Source organism: Ciconia boyciana, chromosome 22 (assembly GCF_034638445.1).
Source record: "Ciconia boyciana chromosome 22, ASM3463844v1, whole genome shotgun sequence".
NCBI lineage: Eukaryota > Metazoa > Chordata > Aves > Ciconiiformes > Ciconiidae > Ciconia > Ciconia boyciana.
The window spans coordinates 1,678,941-1,702,579 of record NC_132955.1 but is presented as its reverse complement, the minus strand read 5'-3'; the positions used below and the strand labels follow the sequence as shown (position 1 = coordinate 1,702,579).

The window sequence follows — 23,639 nt, the reverse complement described above, 5'->3', positions numbered from 1 at the left end:
TCTCTCCTGATGTATTATCACTGTAAAATTTAAGGCTGTTTTGTTTTATACTTGGCTATGCTAATTTTGGCACTTAAACTTGGGCTCCTAACTTTATGTTCTTAAATAGAGAGCTGTTGTCCTACAGTAGGCTTTTTTGTTTGTTAATTGGCTGTTAAGTCTGACTTTTGTATTGTATTAACTTTTCGGAGTTTAGTCCAAAAGAGATTCTTCCTCCAAAACCTGTGAAGAAAGATAGAGAGCAGAGACCACGACACTTACTCACGGACCTCCCGCTCCCTCCAGAGCTCCCTGGAGGGGATCCATCTCCTCCTGACTCCCCGGAACCAAAGGCAGCCACACCACCTCAGCAACCGTTCAAAAAGAGACCAAAGTAAGACTGGCTTTTTTTTTTTCCCCAGCTTTTTTGAGTTGTTAGGATTTCTGTTTCTTCACACAGATGTCAGTCTAGGTTTCCAAAGTTTTAAGTTTCGGTGTACACTGCAGCACTCCTGGAAGAGCTGACTGCATGCCCTATGCTCTGTATGGAGACAGTGCTGTTGAAAGTGCAGTCATTTTTGAAATAGAATCTGGCAGCTGCTTTGCCAGCTCTCAGCAGCCTCCCCGCCATTTACTGGATGGGGAGAACACTTAATGTGTGCTTACTTACAAATCTTTAGCCAGGTTTAGTTCTGTTTTATAAATTCTTTAGTCCCCAGACTCATTTGAGTGCTGTCTTTATTGAGGGAAGTGAAATGTGGAGAAAATGAGTTCATATTTCTGTTTTTTCTTATGGTATATTAGCTGTTTCCTGTGGGTTCTTTCATATTTGGACCACTCCCAGTTGAAGGCCACTTGCCCCATCTCTTTGAGAATTAACAGTACAGCAGTTTGGGAAGAAGAGGAGGTTGTGTAAATTGTGCACCAAATGGACATTACAGTTCAGGCGTTGTACTGAAGCCATGACCGATTCTGTTGTCTTCTCTTTGACCCTTTCAATGGTAGAAATTGCTGAAGTGTGTCATTCAATCTCCAGCCCCATCTACCCTGAAAGCTCTCTCATCTTTTGATTTAGCCCGTAGCCTGCAGGCCGAAGGAACCTCCTGATGAGTATCCCTATATAAAGCTCCCTGTGCTTCTGGGAATTGGTTATTCCGAATAGGAGAGATGCACCTTTTCTTCATGCATGATTGAAGTGTTAGTCATGTTGCATGATATATACAACTTCCCCGATAACAAAATTTATGTAATTGTCAAGGAAGCAAGCTCCCTTGGTGTTTTGTACACAGAGTGCTAGCTGCACTTCGTTTTAAATAAAAATCAAATGCCCAGTGTTTCTGCAAAAGATTCCAAACACCGATTTTTGTCCTACTGTAGCATAATTCTTTGGTGTTTTTTAGATAAAGATACTGGTTTGGTTCTCCTTCAAGCTGCTCTCAGTTAAAAGTATATAATGAGATCTTTGTAGAAATCTGTGTAGCTAACTGCGTGCCGCAGATAGGCTGTAGCAAAATGGTTCTGCTACCTCAGTCTGTAGAATTGAGGTGGCATAAGATCCATTTTGCTTGTCTTCCCCACTCTTTGCACTCCTTATTTCCCCAGGAGGAACAATGTATTGCTTGTTAGCCATACGCAGCTGATAAACGCATAACTGAAGTGAAAAGATCTGATAGTGAGAGTGTTCTGGCTGGCGCGCTTTAGTATCTGAATTAAATAGAAGGATAATATTCCTGTACAGCAGTGCCTGTATCTGGAGTAGTTGAGATTATATAGCATAACTCATTAAACTCTACTGAATGCTCAGTTGCTAGGAGTGTAAAGACAGGGTGCCTGACCTTTGCTCTTTGTTTTTAGGCTACAGCTTAGAACAGTCAAATGGGCATTTGTTTGTGGGATGGCGGGTGAGGTGGAGCACTCGGGTGTGTAACAGGTCCTCTTCCCTCTTTCAGAATCTGTTGTCCTCGGTATGGGGAAAGGAGACAAACGGAAAGCGACTGGGGGAAGCGTTGCGTGGACAAGTTTGATATCATTGGGATTATTGGAGAAGGGACGTATGGGCAGGTGTACAAAGCCAAGGACAAGGATACAGGTAAGGATGCCAAGTGGCTTCAGGTTGACTCCACTTCTTTAAGGCCTCGTTACTGTGGCTGTGCTTAAAACCCATTCTAGCGTTAGCGGTGTTGCCAGTTAATGACAAATACCTGTAGAACTAGAAATGGCTCCAGTCCTGGAATAAGCATTTACATCAGATGTTTTCAAAATGGGCAAAAGAACAGAAACTCTGAAATCCTGGTAACTGTGAGTTAGTGCCCAGCTGCCCTCTCTGCTTGTGGAATCGTGTGCCCTGTGTGTACAATTTGACACATGGTAGGTATAGCTATGGCAGCCATAGGTGCCAGCTGAACCCCTGCTTTTTAAGTGTGCCTTTGTCAGACTTTATTGTAGCAGAGCGTGGGAAAAGGACTGGAATGGTTTCCAGAGTAAATTGAAGTTCACCTGTGTGACTTTCCTCTGAAGCAGATTAGGAGGAGCGCTGGTGTCATCTGTCTTGAGTTGTTGGTGTAACTTCTGACAGAGCACGGTGACAAAAATTAGTAGGGTGGTAGGTAGAGCTGGCTCTGCTGTTTCTTGGTGGATGTTGGCTGTGCTCATAGCTACTTTCAACTTCCCCCTGGAAACCCACAGAGTTGTTAGCAGTCATGTGTGCAGAGGCCTTGACACTGGCTTGTTCTGGTAGGTGAATTGGTGGCTCTCAAGAAGGTGCGACTGGACAATGAAAAGGAAGGCTTCCCCATCACAGCCATCCGTGAGATCAAAATCCTTCGGCAGCTGATCCACCGCAGTGTTGTTAACATGAAGGAAATTGTCACGGACAAACAAGATGCACTGGATTTCAAGAAGGACAAAGGTAATATTTGCTGCAGGGTGTGGTTTCGATTAGCCGAAGAGGTGATGCAACTCCATTTGTTTATTCTCAGTGTAAAACTAAAAGTCTAAACTCCGGTGTAGATTTTCTTTTTTGCATTCCTCCTCGATACATAGTTCCAGCAAGTTTGGCACCTGGATTTGGCCTTACATCAAAGGATAGATTCCAGTTAAAATGAGTTGTTGCACTGCAGAGCAGAGGTAGACAGGGGCTTAAAAGGATACGTTGCCTTCCTGTAGAGTCACAAAAGCGCAGTCTTAAAAAAAAAAAAAAAAAGCCTTTCCAGGGTCACTTTTAACACTGATTAGTAGCAACGAACTTACTAATAGTGTGAAAAGTTTTCTGTCCTCTGTCACTGTGGAAGAAGGGTGTCCTAGCATCCCACTAGCTTTTGTTTGGGGCCTTCTCTTCCATGAGAGAGAAGGGAACAACACAAAGGTCAGTTCAAGCCATGCGTAGCAGTAGTCTTTTCAACAAACTAGCTTGAAAGAAAAAACAAAACGGATAGGTAAACGTGACCAGGATTTCAAAGGAATTTATTTGGGGGCATATTTTGATTTCAGATGTCAACTTGATGCATTAGAGGGGCTACTTAGTTGTTTTGGGGGTTTTTTTTCTCCCCTTGAGGAAAAAATATCTTCTAGGATGCCCAGTAAGCCCTAAATATCACAAGACTGTGTTAAAGGAAATGCCAACAGAACACACTCAACAGTGCACAAAAAATAATACTGACACTTGAATCAACAATTGAATCTACTTTCATTCCTCCTTTTTCTTTGTCTCGCCTCTCTTGTCTCAAATAATTTCTCTCTCTCTCTTTTTTCTTTTTTTTTTTTTTTTAAATACCAGGTGCCTTTTACCTTGTGTTTGAGTACATGGACCATGACCTAATGGGGCTGCTAGAATCTGGCTTGGTACATTTCTCAGAGGACCATATCAAGTCTTTCATGAAACAGTTAATGGAGGGTCTGGATTATTGTCACAAAAAGAATTTCCTTCATCGAGATATTAAGTGCTCCAACATCTTATTGAACAACAGGTAACCTGGCAGTAGATACAGTTCTGTCCAAGCTCTTCCCTGCGCTCTCCCTGGGTTCAGCTGAGAGCACGCAGTCATCTTCACCTTGGGTATGCTGAGGCACAGGAGGTGTTGATCCGCTGTAGGAATACAACCCTGCAGGTTTTCACCAGTGGTGTGATGGATGGTTGTAATTAAGCAGAGGCTTTCCTGGGTGCTGCTGCTGGCTGAGAACGCAGCTCCTGCTGCAAGGGTGAACAACCCTAACAACCTTCTACTGAACTTGCTGTTGGTAGCAGCCTCTCCACGTGAGGCCCTCTGCTCACCGTTTTGCAGCTCCTTAGAGTTAACTTTCTTCCATGTTGACCTGAAGTAGATGGGTCTCTGTGTACACTTGGTCTCCATGGTATTTTGGCAAAAATACTGTTTATTGGAAGTGCTTGTATGCAGAGAAACCATGGAGGGTTAAGGTAGGAAGTAGCGGTTCTCCAGGAATGCGCTCTCTTCTCTAGATAGCAATGTTTGGCAGTAACGTAGTTCATCACAGAATACGTAACAATTACTCATTTGCTGTTAATTCTCAGGTCTTCATCTGGATGCTCATAAGAAAACTTTGAGCCTGTGAGAATAATACTGTGCATAATTGCATCCACATGCCTGGGTATCCCTCTAAAAAATTTCTCTGGGACATTGGTGTGTTGGGAAGGGTTTGTGATAGAGATGAGACTGAATTATTGCCTTCTTTTTTTTCATTTCTTTGAAGCATTAAATAGGGTTTGAAAAATTAAGGCTGGCATATCCAAAAGTAATTACTGCAAACATTGCTTTGTTAGGCCTTTCTACTACATGGGGGGATTTCCTTACCTTTTACTGCTTGCAGCATGAGCCCAGCTGTGATTCAAACCAGTGACTGTTTTTTGTCTTTCAGTGGGCAAATCAAACTTGCAGACTTTGGACTCGCCCGACTCTACAGCTCGGAGGAGAGGTGAGGCCTAGCAGGGTGGAGGAAGGGGGAAATGGTTTTCATAGGTGGGATGAGCTCCTTTCGTCTTAATGTCCACATAGTCCCTTCACTTGGAAGTCCTGGCATTGCCTGAGGAATGATTTCCAGTATGGTGTAAGTGCTATAACGCAGCTCCAGCTGTCAGAAGAAATACACTCCTGGCTGGTATTAATAGTCTTTCATTAGACAAACCAGCCAATAAGGAACCAAAACATCTTCTCTGCTTGCCGTGGACCTGCCATGGACCACGTTTTGCTCTGAGATCAGTTGAGATCAGTCACTGTTCAGTCATGGCAGCTTGCTGCTGCCTGTCGCAGGTCAGGATTTTTCAGTCTTGGGTACCTACAACTTACTGTTTTGTGCACACGGGCAGGCCTGTAAAATCTGTGATATCTCATCAGCTTTATTTAGCTCAGGCAGGTGCTATGGAAGTCTAGACACTCGAAAGCCCACCGTTGCTACTTGCATGTCTAACTCTGCAGTTTGGAAGTAATAATTATAGTTTGTAAGGGTTTTGTGGTTCTTGTCATCAGTTTATATTTGTACCTTGCATTCCAGCCGTCCATACACAAATAAAGTCATTACATTATGGTATCGACCTCCAGAATTGCTGCTAGGTGAGGAGCGTTACACACCAGCCATAGATGTGTGGAGCTGTGGGTAAGTGCCTGTTTTGTATCTTTTTGTCCTGTTTGCGCTGCGGACATCGGCACGTGAATAGTTCTAATGGAAGGTAGTCTTTGATTTGTGCTAATTTCTGAAACTGCATCTGTTCCAACTAGGCAAGGTGTGTTGTGATAGTGTAGGGACACTTTCAAAATTCTGTGCTTTGAGGAAATAGGTGTGTGTCACCTAACTAAAGCTATACAATTTAGTAAAAACTCCTAGAATGCGGCTTTTCTTGGTATTGACATGTGAGAGCATAAAAGGTATCTATTCTTGCTATTTAAAAGCCAAACAACCAACCTTTGATAATGATGTACCAGGAAGATCAGAAGGGGTGACAAGCTTACTCTGTGCTGGTCATAGCTTCACTGTATGGTTTTAATGACCTGATAGAGAGTTTTTCTGTAACCTCTTTGCATTGCTCTGTTTGTCACCTAACTTTTTCAGCTAAATCTAGGAAGCGTTTTAAAGTAGAGATTTCGGGTTTCTAGTAGTGTAGGGAGCCTCGTGAACAGGAGGAGTCTGGGCAGTTCAGCCACAAAGGTGGAACATTTTCCAAGTGATTCAGAACCAGAGACTCGGATTCAGCATTCAGAAGTGGTGCTGGATTTCCCAAAGTGCATACTTCCCATTGTGATACTCACAGGTAAATTTTCAGCAGAGCTTAGTATACAAACGACAAAGGTTCGTAGAAGTCAGACCCTGATAATTACTTCTGGAAACTCCGGCCGTGAGGTCCCGTTGCTGTTCAGTGTCCTCTGCCAAATGAGTGGGGTTAGCCCAGCTCCAGCAGACAGGTGCCTGTATCGGACCGCAGCTATATTTGGCACTGATTGTCATTCCTGTCAGAAGGCTTAAGGGTAGATGTTAAGGACTGAATGAGTCAGAGTTGTCTGCTCCCTTCTTCTCTTCTTTCCCTTCCAGCTGTACAAATGTTGTGTGCGCGTACAAGGCGATATCCTGCGCTTGGCAGTGACAAACAGTACGCTACTGGCAGCTGAGGATAATTCGGGCCAGCAGATATCCCCCAAATTGTGACAGTAAAGTTGAAAAGATAAATGGGCTGAATCTGTTTTTCTTGTCATGCCGTTGACACGTCCTCCTTTCCCTGCAAAGAGTTAAAGCGTGAAGCCTGTGACATGTTAACCAGCCTACTAGTGAATGTTATTTCCCAGCTGCGTAGAATTGGTGACTCTGTACACATAGGTTAGTTTGTCAGTTCTCAACTACAAGCCCTGATGCAAATAACTCTCCTCAGGCAAACCTGCTTCTGAACAGAAATGCTGCAGTGTTCAAACGATCATCCCAAGGGTTTGCTGTCATGACCTCTTGCTTTTCCTCTTTCCAGCTGTATCCTCGGGGAACTGTTTACAAAGAAGCCTATTTTTCAAGCCAATCTGGAACTGGCTCAGCTTGAATTAATCAGGTAAAGCATTGCACATGCATGCCTATGAGAAGAGGTACTGCAGAAACTGCTCATGCACACAGTCTCTGTGTTATAAGAGCCCTATTTTTCTAACCTGCCTGAAAAATAGGACCAGCAAATGGCTGTAACTGCAAATGTGAATAGTTAGGCATTTAGGTGTCCGTGTCTACCATCAGGTGTGTGGCTGCTAATGTAGGCACCCTCAGTAAACTTTGCTGTTGTAAGTTGAGTGCAAAAATCATGAACCTAAATTACATCTCACACTGAAAATTCATTGTGTTGGATGGTTTATAAACTCAAGGTAAGCATTTTTCCTCTTCCTGATACCTCCTTTTTAATCTGAGGGTATTGAAGTGTGCCCAGACCTAGGTTATTGGTACAGTAAGTTGCTTAGAAAGGAGACGTTTTCACTCGGGTTGGTGACTCTTCTCCTCCTAGCTGCATTCCACCTGCTGATCGTACTCTGCTTTTCTGGTTCTCAGCCGGCTCTGCGGGAGCCCCTGTCCAGCGGTGTGGCCAGATGTCATCAAATTGCCCTACTTCAACACTATGAAACCGAAGAAGCAATACCGAAGGCGCCTGCGTGAGGAGTTCTCCTTGTGAGTTTTGTTAGAAGAGAGGATAAGTGGCTGCGTGGGGGTTATGGCCTTCTGTTTCATTGTGCGACTCATCTGCTATCCTTTGGCTCTAGTCTACCTGGCAGGATAAAGCAGTGCTTCCCTTTCTTGCCTTCTGCCTTTGGGCAGCCCTCTCCAGGAGGGCTTCTCCCATCTGGGGAAGGCTGGAATGGGGTCACTGTCCCCTTTCTAAATATCTGATCTGCCACAGGTGCCTGCCGAAGGGGTTCCCTGCCTCTGCACGCTTGTGACACTTCTAGCTAGGGTCTGCACTGGAAAGCATGCTTGACAGTATGGCATGCTCACAGTGCTGAGGCTGGCTGACTTGACGTGCTCTCTGGGGGGAGAGTATAATTGTGTGATAATCTTGTGGGATTTGTAGCAGAGTTGCTCTTCATAAATGGTAAAAATTAGATTGGAAGTATCGCATATCTGATGCCTGTTCTGTCAATGTCTTTGAGCTGCTGCATCGCGTAGTAATAAATTTTGACTGCATGGATTTCTCTTAGGCCTGAGGTGTCTCTCTGAAAGTGGGCTTCTCCCCCTGTTCAGAACAACCCCTTAACTCGGCCATATTTCCAACTCTCTGCGCAGCATTCCTTCGTCTGCTCTCGACCTGCTGGACCACATGCTGACGCTAGACCCTGGCAAGCGCTGCACAGCAGAACAGGCCCTGCAGAGTGACTTCCTTAAGGATGTTGACCTCAGCAAAATGGCACCTCCAGAGTAAGTTCCAGCTGGCATCCTCCACCGCAGTGGGCTCTCTGCTAATGAGCTTTGGGAAGGAGCCACTGGCTTGGCCTTGATTTTTTTTTTTCCAGTCAGAATTAAGTTACGATTTCTGGGTTCTTTTCTCAACCCTGCCCTTGCGTTTTGTCATATGGCTGAGCAAATAGCTCTTTCTGTGCTGTTGGTTTTCTGCCTGACAACAGGCTGCTTTTTTTATAAAGCTCAGTTTAATGCTTGTAAGGTGCTCTAAAACTCTGTTGGAAGATAAGCAAGAGTAGCATGTAGCATATCCCTGTCCCCTGTGCCATGGAGGACTGGCCAGGCCTCGTTTATGCTGCTTGTTAATTGACTAGAAGAGTGGCTGTTGAGCAGTGTCACACTGCAGCTCTTTTCTCCCGCTCCAGTCAAGCAGACTATAAAACTCCGCTCTAGCTGCTTTGTGTGCAAGTATGGCAGTAGCTTTCGAGATTCCTGTTTCCTTCAGAGTTACTAAAGGCAGCTGCTTTCTTAAAGCCACCAGACTCTCAAAGCTTGGCAAACTTGCACTCATTGGGGCTTGTGTGCATTGTAGCTAACCCAGTCCATTCAGGGGTGAGATCCCAGTGCAAATTAAATTATTCACATGCAATTATGCTGCCTTTCCTGGTTCTAGGACTTGCCCCTTCTTGGTTTAATAGTATGGTTGCAGTCAGAGGAACATCTGTGCTTCTCTTATGGCACTAATAACTTTCTGTGGTCTTTGAGGATTAAATGGGTTTTCTTGCCATGTTTCTTAACTGCTAAGTGTTCTCTTCCAGCCTTCCCCACTGGCAGGATTGCCACGAGCTGTGGAGCAAGAAACGCCGACGGCAGCGGCAAAGCGGGATTGCAGTGGAGGAGCCACCATTATCAAAAGTTTCTCGGAAAGAAACTACCTCTGTTACAAGCACAGACACTGTCAAAAACAACAGCAGTCCTGTGCACCCACAGCCTGCCCAGCTCAAAACAGAGCCTGGTGCTGGAGATGCAGTAGGTCAGTGCCCAGCCTGGTCTGTAAAAGGCTCCTCCTGATACGTTACCTCTCTGGTCTGGGTGTGGGAGGCTTATGTCTGTTTTCAAGCCAGTCTGGTTCTTTCACCTCTATTTCTACAGAAAGGGCATTCCAGAATCTTCCTATCCTGATTTTTTTTTTTTTTCCCCTCCTCTGCTGTGAAAACTATTGGCTGCAGAACATTCTGGCTGGTCTTCAGAAGTCACTCACTGATGAGCTGACTGTGAATTTGTTCTATGAGTTATATTATTGGTTCTGAAACGTGCTTTCACAGAGAATAATGGAAGGAGTCACTGAGTCACTTAAGCCAGCAAAGTAACAGATAATAGGCTGGAAGGTACAGCCACGTAAAGGGTGTGCAAATGAGCTGAAGTGTGATCTTGTTGATCAAATCATATAAAGATTAGGCATAACAGGCTAGTGGCTGGTGGGCAAAAGTGTACGTTATTGCACTTTGCTTGACGCGGAAAAGATCACTTGGTCATAAAGACTTGCAGGACCAGGACGTGTGCACTGTTTCCAAAACTGTGACCAACCTTTCTGTGTCTAGAAAATAGTTGGAGGGGAGGTATTTTGATTCCTGGGAATGTAGAGATACACAAAGCTGCCCAGACCATGCTGATTGTTCTGTAGAAGCCTTATAAAAACCCAGATATGCGCTAAAGCTTCCTTTGTGTCAAATGTTGTACTGACAAGTAACAAGGAAGACAGTTCTTGCTCCAGGGAATGCACAATCCATGTGTTCAATGAAACATGGCAGATGGACAAAAGGTGGCGGTTGGATTAACAAACAGCTGAGAAAAGTGAGTGTCATGTTCTTAGTTGCCTACCAGCAAGAGAAGCTTAATTTTAAGCTTCTAAAACTAAAGTTTGCACCCTTCTTCCCCAAAAGTTTGACTTACGAAGTCAGTGTCGGTGTGAAGGGACACCCTTGTCACTTGTCACTCAGGAGGCTCTGCTCCAGCATGGTGCAAAGGGAGGTGATGCCACTCCAGGGTTGTATTTTAGCCTAACCTGGATACTTGCAGGTCAGAACAGAGTCCTCTCTGATCCCAGGCCAGCTTTCAGCAAGGAATTGCCTTCTGCTTGACCTAATTTCTTCTGCTGCGTCAGTGGAACACACCCTTCCTCCATCCCAAACAGCAGCTTAGCTCCATCCCGGGAAACCTGCTTTCCAGTGCAGGAAGGAGTGCTTTTGATCCGCAGAGTGCTGCAGAGACCTTGGGAGGGGCTGAGCTGCTGTCAGACTTGCTGCTCTGATTACCACTGAAGTGGGCTAAGGGTTTCCAAATCTTCATCACGCCTCCTCAGATTTGCTGCCATAACTGGTGATGTCGTTGCTCACCAGTCTGATTCTTGGGGTGCCCTCGGTTAGCTAACCGAGGAATGGGGAGGTTTGGCCCAACCCGGCTGATTTTAAGCAGCAGCCATGTGTGCAGGTATGTTGGTAGATTTGAGGGGGCAGTGACGAAGCTTCCCTCCGTGGCTAACAGAGCAGTACCCAGCTGTAGCCTTGGGTGAGTGCAGTGTGTGCGCAGTACCACGGGGTGCTGCTGCAGTGCTGTTCAGAGCTGATCGCAGTCTGGAGGGGCCAAGCCGATGGTGGAAATCTGAGCAAACTATCCTGGAATCCTCCTCCTGGAGCCTCCGTGCCTTCCCCCGACCCGGGAACGCGGAGAAGAGGTGTTCATTGGTATGTGCAGTGTCACGATTGCAAACCGATGTGATGTAGCTTTGCCTAACCTTCCTGTCATGCTTGTTGTGTTTCCTGCAGGCCTTGGAGAAATCACCCAGCAGCTGAATCAGAGCGAACTAGCTGTTTTACTGAACTTGCTGCAGAGCCAGACTGATCTGAGTGTCCCACAGATGGCCCAGCTGTTGAACGTACACTCTAACCCAGAGATGCAGCAACAGCTGGAGGCTCTCAACCAGTCCATCAACGCTCTGACAGAAGCCACAACGCAGCAGCACGAGTCTCAGGCAGCAGCAGCAGAGGAAGCCATAGAAGAGCCACCCGCAGAGGCCCAGCTACCAGAGGAGCAGGCGACTCCAGAAACAGCCAGCGCTCAGGGAGATATGCAGAACGTGCTGGCCGTTCTGCTGAGTCAGCTGATGAAGAGCCAGGAGCCTGTTATAACCCTGGAGGAGAGCAATGGGGAGAAGAGCAGTGAGCAACGGGGGCCAAGGAAAACCCCTACAATGCATCCAGAGGAAAGTACAGGTAAATAATCATGACCGTTGCTTGCGCATCTTGGATGCCATGCACTTGTTCGAACAATTAAAGTATTCCATGAGTGCCTCTAGTTTAACCACGGCCAGGAGGAACAGAGACAAGTTTAGGTGTTGTGACAGAGGGAGGCAGGGGGTGTGGATGGGAGGAGGAAAGGTGCTGGGTGCTAAAATGTGGTCGAGTCTCAGATGTCAAGACTGAGAGAGACACTGACCCACTCCCTGCGGTAAGTGCTGGACTGCTCAGGAGGTTTTAAGAACTGCAAAAAGCCAAAACACAAAAATACTTACTGCTGTGCTTCACATCTCCAAAGCATATAAAATCCATTAGTGCTCCACTGTGAATGGGTCAGTGAAGATTAAAGGTTTTGGGTTTTCCCCAAAAATGAAAGGGAAACTTGGAGGGTCAGTTCTTCCTCTAATACCCCTAGTAATCAGTTTACCCGTTCAGGTAGGTTTTTTGCACAGGACGTTGAATCTCTGCAGACTTTCCCATCTTACCGTTTGTCCCAACTCTCTTTCACCCTTCCCTTCCAGCCCACTCAAAAAAAGAAAAAAAAAAAAAGTGTGCAGAGATGATTTTAAAGAACATGAGAACCGAAATACTGGAGAGTGCTGGAAGGGAGGGATAGTGGCAGTTGTGTACATAAGAAACTTGTGCATCCAGCTTTGGTGTGCCTGCTTATACGTAGAGTTGACTTTTATGAGTCCTGAAATTCAGTGACTTGTGAAGTTGAGCCAAACAGCTGGTTCTTGTAGAGCAAGTAAGAGGCATGTTTAAAAGACCTGATTGTATCAGTGAACTCTTGGATTTCCTTTTCAAAGGTGAGTGTAAATGTCTCCATGTCTTTTGTTTCTGTTGATTTTTTGAATTATTAGCAACATCCTGTGACGACCTCACCAAATTCTAGAAGCGCCTCCTGAGTATGTCTCAGACTCTCCAGGGAGCCTCTTTTGGCCCGATACACAACTCCTCTGCAATGTAGCTGAACGTGCTGTGTTCTCGTGCCTTCAACACACCCGCCCACCACAAGCCAGTTGTGATCGTGCTTTTTTTTTTTTTTGCCCTAGTACTGGAAGATAACTAGGTTATTGTAGAGCAGATTCAATCAAATAACATTGTTCTCTGTTTATAATTATTTTAAATGATATGCTGTCCCCAAATCAGCTTGGCTTTAAAATTACCTGAAGATTGTTTTCTGGATTTAAATACAATCTAGTTTTAAAGTGGACTGACTGATATGGGTGGAGGGGTGGTCCTGGAAGACTACTGGTTTTCACAATAAAGTTTGACCTTTTTAATAACCAGTTTTGCACATGATTTGAGGATCTGATTCAAACAAGGTGTTCGTGGCCTCTTACGTCATCGCCAGTAATAACTTTAATCACCGTGTAGCTGATCCTTTTGTCGATGAACGAGATCGAGTCAGTTCAGTTGTGTTGCTCTGCAGGAGTCAGGACTGGTTTTGTGGGCAAAGTCGGCACGCGAGGCACCGGGAGCAGATCGTGGCCTTCGGGAAGCTGCGTCCTGCCCTCTGCAGTGTCACTTCTAGCCGTGGCACTGCCTTAGCAGGGGGAGGGCCAGAGCTCTGCTCTCGCCTTTCCCACCGCCTAACCAGGCTGCTTTGTTCTTCCTGCTGCCTCAAAAGCAGTAATACAAAGTAGTAAGAGCGTGGTGATGGTGGGGGTGTGCGAAGGGTGCTTTTGTTCTTGCTAGGAGGGGTCCTTTTGAAACAGAAATCCTTGTGACTTTAGGTCTGATTTTGGGGGGGTGGGGAGGGGCTGGGGGAGAAGGGCTGGGGGGGGGAAATTACTTCCTCATGCTCCAGGACAGTCTGTGTGTTGCATGCGAATATTTGTGGCTTGAGATTGGTTTGGACTGTTCCCTGGAAATGTACTTTGTAAAAAGTTCATAAACCAAGCGAAGCAGGGCTCTGGTAAGAAGCAAAGAGGGTGTACCCACTCCCTTCAGTCTGTCGCGGGTGCAGTCAGGATCTGGTATGTGTGGGTTTGGGGTTGGGTTTTGATTTTGTGGTTTTTCTAACCCGATACATCAGGGCCACGCTCCATCAGTATGCAGCCACCCAGCTGCCGGCAAGCCTGGTACCGGCGCAGTAAAGCACGGCGTCCCTCTGCAGCGGGAGACCCCGCTTTCGGGGAACACTTTCTGTCGTGTGGCTCCACATCTGTCTCCTGCTCGGCGTTAGCCTTTGATCCGAGAGCAGGAATTCCCTCCACGGGTGCCCATGTGTTAGGACAGCTGTTGCCAACTAGTTGGGAGCATGGGGGACGGGGCGAGCACGGGGAAAACGTTAATGAACATGTACATTGATCTTGCAACGAATGCCAGCTTTTAAAACTCTCCGCCTCTTTTCCAGTGCATCCTAGAGAGTGGACTGTCTCGGTAGGCTGTTTGGTTTTTTTTTTTTGTATAAATGTATTTATATCTGTTCGCGTGATGTTTTAAGATGGTGTTTAAAAGAAGTAACCCTTCCACAGCATGTCCTCCTCGCATTCTCCCACCAGAGAAGAGACCCCCCGAGCCCCCCGGACCACCGCCACCACCTCTGTCTGAAGGTGATCTCTCCAGCGCAGCCCAAGAGTTGAACCCGGCCGTGACGGCTGCGCTGCTGCAGCTCTTTTCCCAGCAAGAAGCGGAGTCGCTCGGCCACGCGACGCACGAACACCAAGCCTCGAGAGCCGCGGACTACGGCAGGTCCCACTCCTCCAGGACTTACAGCGCCGAGGGCTCAGAGGGGGGATTTGGTGCCGAGGAGCTGAATTCGGGCCAGACGCTACTAGAACCCTCTGCCCAGCCTCTGGGGAAAAGCAGGACCTTCTTGGGCTCCGTGAGCCACCTTGGGGAGACGAGCAATTACCAGGGCACAGGATCTGTCCAGTTTCCAGGGGACCAGGACCTCCGCTTCGCCAGAGTCCCCGTCGCCATACACTCGGTTGGGCAATCTTTTACAAAAGCTGAGGGGAGCAACAACACGCTGGTACATCCAGAGGCCAAAATTCAAAACTACGGCGAGCTGGGACCGGGGAGCGCCGGTTCCAGTGGGGCAGGAACAGGTCACAGCTGGGGTGCCCCAACCCAGACAACTTCTTCTTACGGGAAGGCGTACCGTGGGCCTGGCAGAGTGCCTCCGCGGGGGGGACGGGGGAGAGGGGTTCCTTACTGAGAGATGCGCCTTTCGTGCCGGTCCTCCCCTCCCTCGCCTCTCCACCTTTAGCGACATGACTTTTTTGCCAGAGCAAGGTCTTGTCCGCATTTCAGCTGCTGCAAAGCTCCCTGTTGTATTCCTTGCTAGGCTGCCGGCGGGCACCCCGTGACTTACTGTAGGGTCCCCACTCGCTGGCCAAAACCTCTCGCGCTTGGTTAGTGACAAAAAAAAAAAAAAGAAAAAAAAAAAAAACCACCACCCCACCGCAAATGGCGGTGAGCTTTCTGCCCTGAGCCAGCAGAGCGGGGGGGGGGAATTGTTTAAAAATAAGGAATGAAACAAACCCAACCATGTGGGAAGAAGGAAAGTTTAAAAAAAAAAAAGTTTTCACAAGTTGGGCACCGGTGCTTCTCGGTGGGGGAAGCGCCGGGCGGTGTTCAGGTAGGGCTGAGGGAGAGTCTGGTTCCCAAAGCAATTTTTGGGGTTTTTTCCCAATCCCCTTTAAAAGATAATTAAAAAAAAATAAAAATAGGAATATATTGATGCAGAGGCGCCTGGATCAGTTGTCCTGGCTGTGGAGACCCAGGATGTGGCACTGGCTTGTACTCAATTTATCCGACATCGCTTTCTCTCTGTACGGCGTCCGGCCGTCCCTCTGCTTCGCCTCCGCTCCGTGCCGAGGCTGAGCCCTGCCTGGGCGGCTCCGGGTCCAGGTCCTGTCTCTTTTGACGGTAGCCTTAGTAAATTGGCTTTTGTGAAGGGTCTCTTTGGGTTTTGCATCTCTCCTGCCATAACTTTGCAGTGGGAATCATCTTTTTTTTTCTTTTTTTTTTTTCTTTTAAGAGCCGAAGAAAACACCTCACTTAAAAGATATGTATTTCTTTGTAATTCGTAACTTCCAAAACACTTCAAGAATTAAAGACAAAAGAAAAAAAAAAAAAAAAACAAAAAACCAACTTCTGGTGGAGAATCGCCACCAGGTAGGAGTGTCTGTTGTACCCGGCATCCTTCTGGGCTGGTGTTGCGTGTCCTGACAGGGGTCGGTCGGGCTCCCCGAGCAGCATCTCAGTACTTTGAGGCTTACCAGGTGTTAATGTATCATTTCTATAAGCATATATATTTTTGTTGTTGTCAAGGAAGTATTTACGATGAATTTTCTCCTCCTGCAGAAAGTTGCGATGTTGTCCATTTCAATGAGACTTAAACAAAAGAGATGAATAAAACAAAGGTACATATTTATGAGCTTTTTTTTCTGAGTAGGCCTTTCCTGTGGAAAACATATGGTTCTTCTTTTAATTTGAGAGACGGCAGTGTTCTGAAGTGTTAAACGGGTGGGAGTCCGGGGGGCGAGAGACCTTCTTGCTACTAACAGGATTTGATTTCATTTCTTTTTATACAGAGAGATAAATTAAAAAAAAAAAAAAGAAAATAAATGCACCTGAATAGGTGGTGCTTCTCTAATGGGGGAAAACCTGCCTTACGCAGCCAGACCCGTGGCTGTACCCAGCAGCTTTGCCGCAGGAGGAAGGAGGGGAGAGAACATATATATGTATGTATGTATTTATACACACTGGTGGTAACGTGCAAGGCCCCTGCGTGAGCAGGGAGCAGTGCCTCTCGTAGTCAGCACCGAGGAGCGAGACCCTTTGCAAAATTCCAAGTGTAAATTTGTTGGGTTTTGGGTTTGTGTCTTTTTTTTTTTTAAATTTCCGGTTCATGCCTGATGTGCAGAAAACAAAAAGAGAAGTTCTGTAAGACGCAGAGTGCACTAAATAAACCAGTCACCTCTTGAGGGTTCTTTTTTTTTTTTTAATTTCTTTTTTTTTTTTTTTTTTTCTTTCCACCATGCAGCTGCCAGCTCTGGGCCGTGGTGGAGCTTTTGTTGTTGTTGTTCTGGCTTTTCTTCCTGAGCCCATCCAATTTGGAAGGAAAAGTCGTGTTCCGTGCTGAATCCTCTTAGGGAGCCGATGCTTATTATTGTCTTTCCAAATTGGCAAATCCCCAGAAAAGCCTGCCGAGGAGCGAGCGCTCCTTAAACCAGCACCGCACACCTGACCTTCCCGCGGGCTCTGCCTGCTCCTCGCTCGTGTCCCCCCAGCTTTGGGGTCCCAGGCGTAGGCAGCGCAGTTTAGGGTGGCCTGTCCCAGCTTTTGCAAAAGCCGGTGTGCCTGTCGGCGCGGTGGCGGTGCGGCCGGGTCCCCGCCAGCCCCCCGGGGCTGTGGGTCTCTCCGGAGCAGCCGGCACCCCCGGGATGCTTCTCTGGCACCGGTTCATTTTGCAGCAGGGGCTGAAAAAGGTGCTGAGGACCTCGGAGGTGTGACGGTGACTGCGAGGGTGGGCTCCTGTCCCACCTCAAGCAAAGGACAGACATCCCAGACTTCTGTCCCTTGCTCTGGGGCTCGGGGTGGCTGATGGCATCTGCCGTCTGTCCCCGGGGGGCCAGGCGGTGCCGGGGGGTGCCTCTGGGCTCCCGCAGAAGGTGGTTTTCACCGTTCCCTTGTCCGAGCCCGCTGACCACCCGGGGAGGTTTGGGCAGAGCTGCGGCGCTGGTAGGGGCCACTGCTCCATTTCCAGTCGCTTTTCTTAACTGGTCCCAGCAAGAGGCTTTCAGTCCCTGCAAGGGCAAAGGGAGCACGTAAGGGCCGGGGGGGACCAGCCTGCCCAGGACACAGCCCCTGGTCGCAGGGCTGGGGGCCGTGGGGCCGCTCGCATCCCCCCAGCCCTCCCAGCAGCTCTTCTTTCCTTTTTATTTTTTTTTTATTTTTTTTTTAAGGGTCTCTGTACAAAGAAGACAAAAGGATTTACTGGGGGGGGGAAACGTATGCGTTAGAAGGATTTAAAATATGGTGCAGGTTACAGACAAGTCATTAGATGGCAATTCGCCCCTCCTTTCTTCCTCCACACGGATCATTTTTGGGTTTAATGCCAATGTCTAACACGCTGTAGCCAGTTACCCAGCAGAGAAGCGTCTGGTAAGACTCTTGCTGTACCTCTCCCGAGTTTCGTTTTGAGACTGAGCGCGCCTTTTTTTGGTTGTACCTTTGTCTCTGTACAGATATTTTGTAATATATTAAATTTTTTCTTTTCAGTTTATAAAAATGGAAAGTGGAGATTGGAAAATTAAATATTTCCTGTTACTGTATTGCCTTTTGCTCCATTGCACTGAATTATTGCACTGCTTGCTGTAGCCTTTGCAAATTACACGGTAACCGTGTTTTCCTTTAAAAGCCTTTTTTTCCCCTCGTCCTGCCCTCCCCGGTGCCGTAGCTTGGTGCGTGGCGGTGCTGGTAAGCGAGCTCGGCACCGGTGCCGGGACTTGGCATGGCCAGCCCTCCGCCCTGCCAGGCTGCAACCGTCCGTAAGCCCCCAAATTCGACTCCGCTCACCGAGAGCCGCAGGGCCAAGCCCTTGTTGGCCTCTCGGGTGTCACCCAGCTCCCTGGTGCCGCAGCTCCGATGGGCGTTGGTGTCCGGCTGGGTGGGCGACGCCAGAGCTGGAGCCACGGGGGCTGCTTCGGTTACGGTGGGAGTAGGAAGGATAAAAGCTGGAGCTGAAGTGAAGCCAGGAGAGGGGACGGCACCGTGGGGGTCAGAAAGGGAAGAGATGCTGTTAAGGTTTGTCTCCAGACCTGCTCCTGGCAGCCCCTTGGGCTCCGGGGAGGGCCTCGGGGGCCAGACTCTGCTCTAGCCCTGAGCTGTACGGGCCGGGAGCAGAGGGTCTGTGTCCTCCGTCCATCTCCCTTCCTCGGGTGTTTCTCCACGCTGGTCCCGGCTCCTAGGAGCCCTCGTGCTCGGGATCCGGGGCTGGGGCAGACGTGGAGGGTGCAGGCGGTGGCCGGTCCTGCTCCAGGGGCTCCCTTTGCTCCCCAGCAGCGGCTTCCTTCTCGGTGGGGCTCGGCCAGAGCCTCGCTCGCTTCTTTTAGTGACCCTGCCAGAGGCAGTCGGGCAGGGCCGGGGGGCAGCTACGGTGGTGGGAGAGCAGAGAGCCCACCGGGCGAGGGGCGACGATGGGGTGCTGGTATGGCACGGCACGGCACACGGGGGGTCTGCCGTTCTCAGGCTGGGGGTCCCCGCGTGACGGGGTTCCCCACGCCGTGGCCGTGCCTCCCTCTCGGCAGAGCCCGGCCGTCGTCTCCCGTTCCAGCCCCGGCTTTCTTGCTCTCCTTTCGCCTGGTTTAGCATCCCTGCCGCTGACACGTCTTAAAATATATCCCTGTGCAGATGGTGGGGGGGGCGGAGGCGGCCTCGACGCCGGGTGCTTTACTCTGCCTTTGAAAGCAGGAGCGAGCCTGCGAGCAGCCGAACCCGGCCGCCCGGCCGCCCTCCTCCTGATTTATTAGCGGGGCAGCTGGGAGCCGTGCAGTCGGCCGGGTACCTCATCCATCCTCCTGGTCCCTGCCCGGGGCGGGAGGTGGCCGGGCTGCTCCGCTCGGCTCCAGGGCATCGCCCTGGCACGGCAGAAGGGACCCAGCCCAGGCACGATGCCGGCCTGGGCTCCGCCGCGTCCCACCTTCCCGCCACGGGCAGACAAAGCCCCTGGGCGGCCGCGGCCGTCCCCACGCAGCCCCTGCTCCCGCGGCATCCCGCTCGCCCCGTCCCAAGGTGACCAGGGTGTTTTATTCTATTTAATTTATTTTTGCATTGAACTTCCCCGGCAGCAGCTGCCGTGCCAAATGGCTGGGGGCTGCGTGGCACTCGCGGAGCCGGCGCTGTAAATCTCCGGCGTTCGCCTCTTCCCCGTTGGGTTAAGCTCGGCGGAGCCGCGGCTCTCCCGGCTGCTCGGTCCCACCGTTCCTCGCTCATCGTGGTGCCGTCGCCCGGCCCAAGCCGTGGGATCCAGCACAGCCCTCCTTGCTCCTGCATCGCCGCCGTCCTCGTGCGGGCAGCTCTCCTGCTCATCCCGGCAACGGAGGTCGTGGTGGTTGCATGGTCGGGTTCCACGGGTGCTCATGGTCGGTGGCTGCAGGGGTGTCCCGGCACCCCGGACGTGGCCCTCGGCAGCACGGTGAGTCCGGTGCGTGCTCGGTGCTTCTCCAGGCACGGTGGTGGAAAATGGGCTGGCAAAGGCTCATGGAGGAGGAGGAGGAGGAGCAGAGGCCTTCCCACGAAGGCTGCAGGAGCTCGGCGCTGCCGGCCACTGTGGGGCAGCCGGATTCGGCCACGGTGCTGCCCACCCGGGCAGCCACCCTCTCCCGCCAGACCCTCCACCCGGAGCGGCCGTCGCACCGCCCCGGCGCTCCACGGATCCAGGCGGTGGGATGAGCCGGATCCGAGCACGGTGAAACCCAGAGAGCGTCTCTGCGGCGCAGCTCGGCTCTGCGTCGCCATTCGGTGATGCGAGGCATCGGTGGCTCTTTGCAAGTGAAAGCGAGCGCGCCGGCTGGTCTCCTTCCCCCCGTGCCTCAGTTTCCCCACCTGCAAAAGCAGCTTCTTGCTACCGCTGCGTAACCCACCGCCGACTCATCCCGTGCGTGTGAGCGTGCAGACGGGTGTACGCCTGCACGCCCGCTCACGCGTGTGCGCGCGCCCCAGGTGTGCGCACACGCGTGAACACGCGTGTGCGCACACCTGGGGCGCGCACACGCGTGTTCACGCGTGTCCGTGTATGCCAGTCACCAGGTGTCGCTCTCGGCACGGCCACCGCCTCCCACCGCGTCCCCATCCTCCTCTCCGGCTATATTTGTCCTTCCAGCTGCTCCGGCTGTCGGCATTAAAGGTTTTTCTTGCAATGTAGACGTTTCCTTCCAAAAAAATCCGTTCGCACCTTTCCTTGGCATTCGGGGGGGGCGGGGGGGGATGAAAAATAAAAGGATTGAAAAGGAAGCGGGGGAGAGGGGATAAAACCACCAAAAAAACGTGGAGGTGTTGGAGGCCGGGAATGGAGGATGGAGGCGGGTGTTGGGGTTGGTTTTTGGGGGTGAAGGATGGGCACGTGAGCCCCAGTGCTTTCCATCCCATGGGACCCGGCGTTTTCCATCCCGTGGGGCCGGGATGCCGCGCCGGGAACGTGTTTCGAGGGCAGTGGTGGCATTTCAGATGGCGTCACCGGGCCGTGCCCCCCCATGCCCTTTGCGGTGGCACATGGTTGGGGGGGGGGGGTTTTGCCAGGCATGGGTGGGGCAGGGGGTTCATCCGGAAGGGTCCTGCCCTGTCCCCGCTCCTGGGGGGACAGCGGCGGGGTGACGTGGTACCCTGTGCCACCGGGCCGCCATGGCGAGCCCCCACGCACCCGCCCCACCGCACCGGCAGCTTGATTAAAAAGGCGGCGCGGGCGGCATGGCACAGCTGGTGCCTCCTGCCAGCACCCCGAGCGGAAAGGCACCCGAGATTAACATCTCCAATTAGCGGGAAAGCGAAGCCGCCGCAGCCCGGGGGGTTCCCCAGCCCCCGCGTACCCCCCCGGTGCCACCTCCCAGGGATGCTGCAGCCGGGCTTGCAACACCCGGCGTTGCTCCAGCCCGTGTCCCCGTGTCCCCGTGTCCCCGTGCTGAGGCGGTGGCCGTGCCAGCGCTCCCGTGCCCCTCCGCCAAGCCAGGGCTGAGCACCTCTCATTTTTGGGGACATTCCCCTCGCGGCCATCGTCCCCACCGCCACCGCGGTCCCCTCCCGCTGCCCAGCCTGCGGGAGTTGGGGGGGGGGGGGGCACGGGCGGGGTGACCCCCCCACCCCACCGCACCCCAGCACCCTGGGGACCGCGGCGGGCACCTGTAGGGGGACGGGGCACTCAAGTGCACCCGGTGGCAGCAGGGATGGGGCCCGGCACCGCACCCCGACCCTGCGCATCGCCCTCCCCGCTGGCACCGGCGCAGCTGAGCCAAGGTGAGGGGGGTGCCGGAGGAGGGCCTGCGCCTGCACGCTTTCACCTGCCATTTAATTGGATGTATTTTTAATTAATGGTGCCTCTGGGACCAACATGAGACAACACGATCTCTGAATAGGGGCAGGGGAGGAATTGGGGAAGGTGGGAGGATTGGGCCGCGGGGTGCGCTTACCCGCCAAACGCTGCCATCAATCACCCCCTACTTTTCGGCTCTGGACTTTTGGCTGGGGCTCAAGGCGGGCGCTGGGGCCGCGGTCACCCCCTGGTGCCGCCTGGCACGCGTGTGATGAGCGGCACGGCCTCAGCTGCGGTTGGCAGCGGTGCTGGGGGTGTTTTGCTGGGGGGTGGCGGTGCCGGGGGGGGAGCGTGCCAGCCGGCAGAGCTGCTCTCGCCGCGGTGTTCGCCGGCAAACCCCGCTCCAAATCTGCTGCCCGGTTGCTCTTGCTGGGACCCCCGGGTCAGGGTGGGGGCCTGGGGGGCTCCCAGAGCCCCGGGGCAGCCCCCAGCCCTATCCCACGGCGGCAGCCCCTCTGCCCCCGGCATCCCCGAACACGGGGGCTCTCAGTGCCCGCTGCCCCCCGCACCCCGCCGTGCCCCCACCTCGCTTTGTTCCTCCCGCCCAGCCCCAGGGAGGGGGGGGGGGGCACAGCTGGTTCAGGCGCGTCCCCCCCACACCTTCTGGCACGGCCCCGGGGGGGCCGTGCCGTGCGGCGGTGCCGGGGCAGCTGCCCAGCCCTGCGAGGGGCCGGGGGGGTTCGCCCGTGGCAGGTGCCGCGGCGCAATGTAGGGCAGGCATTAATATTTAGTGGCGCTGGGGGGGCCACGGCGGGGCGGCGGCACAGCTGCCTCCTGCGCTGGAATGCGAATGGCAGCCTGCGGGGATGGCCGCCACCGCCGCTGCCGGACCCCCATGGCCCCCACGGCCCCCGTCCACCTCCTCCCTGCCTGGAGAAGTGGGGGGCACATCGGAGGGGGGAGCACAGCCCTGAGCACCTGGTCCTGGCTCCGGGCGTGCAGGAGGTGTGAAACGTGGTGGTGGCCAAGTCCCAGCCCTTCGAAGCCACCGGCCGCGTGTGGGGGGACGGAAAGGTCCTGGGGGGGGTTCCCAGTCTGGCTCTGCCACAGCACCGGGCCGGCTCCCCGGTGCTTGGGCCACCGGCTGCGATGCCACCGCTGCGTCGGGGTGATGGGGACAGCTGGTGGCACGTCACACGTGGGGAGCGGCCGTCGTGTGCTGGCTTCGGTGTTGTGCAGGGAAACGTGGCGTCACCAGACCCCGGCCCTTTGCTGTGCGGTGACAGCGGTGACAGCCGGAGGTGTCGGACCCTTTTGTTCCGGCATCCCGGGATGCTTCACCGGGAGCAGCCGGGGGCCTGCGCTGCCGTCCCTTCTCCCTCGCGAGCGGCAGTGGGATGCTGTGGCCCGTGGCCGGACCCTCGCCATGGCCAGACCCTTGCCCCATGGCCAGACCCTTGCCATGGCCAGACCCTCGCCCCAGCCAGACCCTTGCCCCACGGCCGGGCCCTCACCCCATGGCCAGACCCTCGCTCCATGGCCGGACCCTCACCCTGTAGCCAGACCTTTGCCCCATGGCCGGACCCTCGCCCCACAGCCAGACCCTCACCCCAGCCAGACCCTCACCCCACAGCTGGATCCTTGCCCCATGGCCAGACCCTCGCCCCACAGCCAGACCCTCGCCCCGCAGCCGGATCCTCGCCCCACGGCCAGACCCTCGCCCCACGGCCAGACCCTTGCCATGGCCAGACCCTCGCCCCAGCCGGACCCTCGCCCCACAGCCAGATCCCTGCCCCACGGCCAGACCCTCACCCCACAGCCGGATCCTTGCCCTACGGCCAGACCCTCGCCCCACGGCCGGACCCTCGCCCCACGGCCAGACCCTCGCCCCGGCCGGGCGTGGGCGCGGGTGGGTTTATTAGCGTTATTCCGGCATTGTGATGCAGAGAGAGTCGGTGCACCAGCTGCTCCTGCCCGGGTGTTTATTGTTACCTAGAGACAGCCCCTGGCTCCCG

At 52.3% G+C, this 23,639-nt stretch overlaps 1 protein-coding gene across 3 annotated transcripts in view; it reads left to right on the top strand.

The window, feature by feature from the left end:
- Positions 1-17,894, top strand: part of CDK12 (cyclin dependent kinase 12) — a 30,227-nt gene extending 12,333 nt beyond the window's left edge. Inside the window, exons 3-14 of one of the 3 annotated variants that reach the window (XM_072886000.1) lie at positions 197-373; positions 1,929-2,068; positions 2,717-2,887; positions 3,755-3,944; positions 4,852-4,908; positions 5,485-5,586; positions 6,941-7,018; positions 7,501-7,617; positions 8,230-8,361; positions 9,162-9,376; positions 11,169-11,615; positions 14,150-17,894. In XM_072886000.1, coding sequence (XP_072742101.1) covers positions 197-373; positions 1,929-2,068; positions 2,717-2,887; positions 3,755-3,944; positions 4,852-4,908; positions 5,485-5,586; positions 6,941-7,018; positions 7,501-7,617; positions 8,230-8,361; positions 9,162-9,376; positions 11,169-11,615; positions 14,150-14,808 — 2,485 coding nt within the window. In that variant the 3' untranslated portion in view covers positions 14,809-17,894. Of the gene's footprint in view, positions 1-196; positions 374-1,928; positions 2,069-2,716; positions 2,888-3,754; positions 3,945-4,851; positions 4,909-5,484; positions 5,587-6,940; positions 7,019-7,500; positions 7,618-8,229; positions 8,362-9,161; positions 9,377-11,168; positions 11,616-12,502; positions 12,929-14,122 lie in introns of those variants that run through there. The other 2 variants (XM_072885999.1, XM_072886001.1) reach the window with 2 other exon arrangements.
- Positions 17,895-23,639: the final 5,745 nt, after the last annotated feature.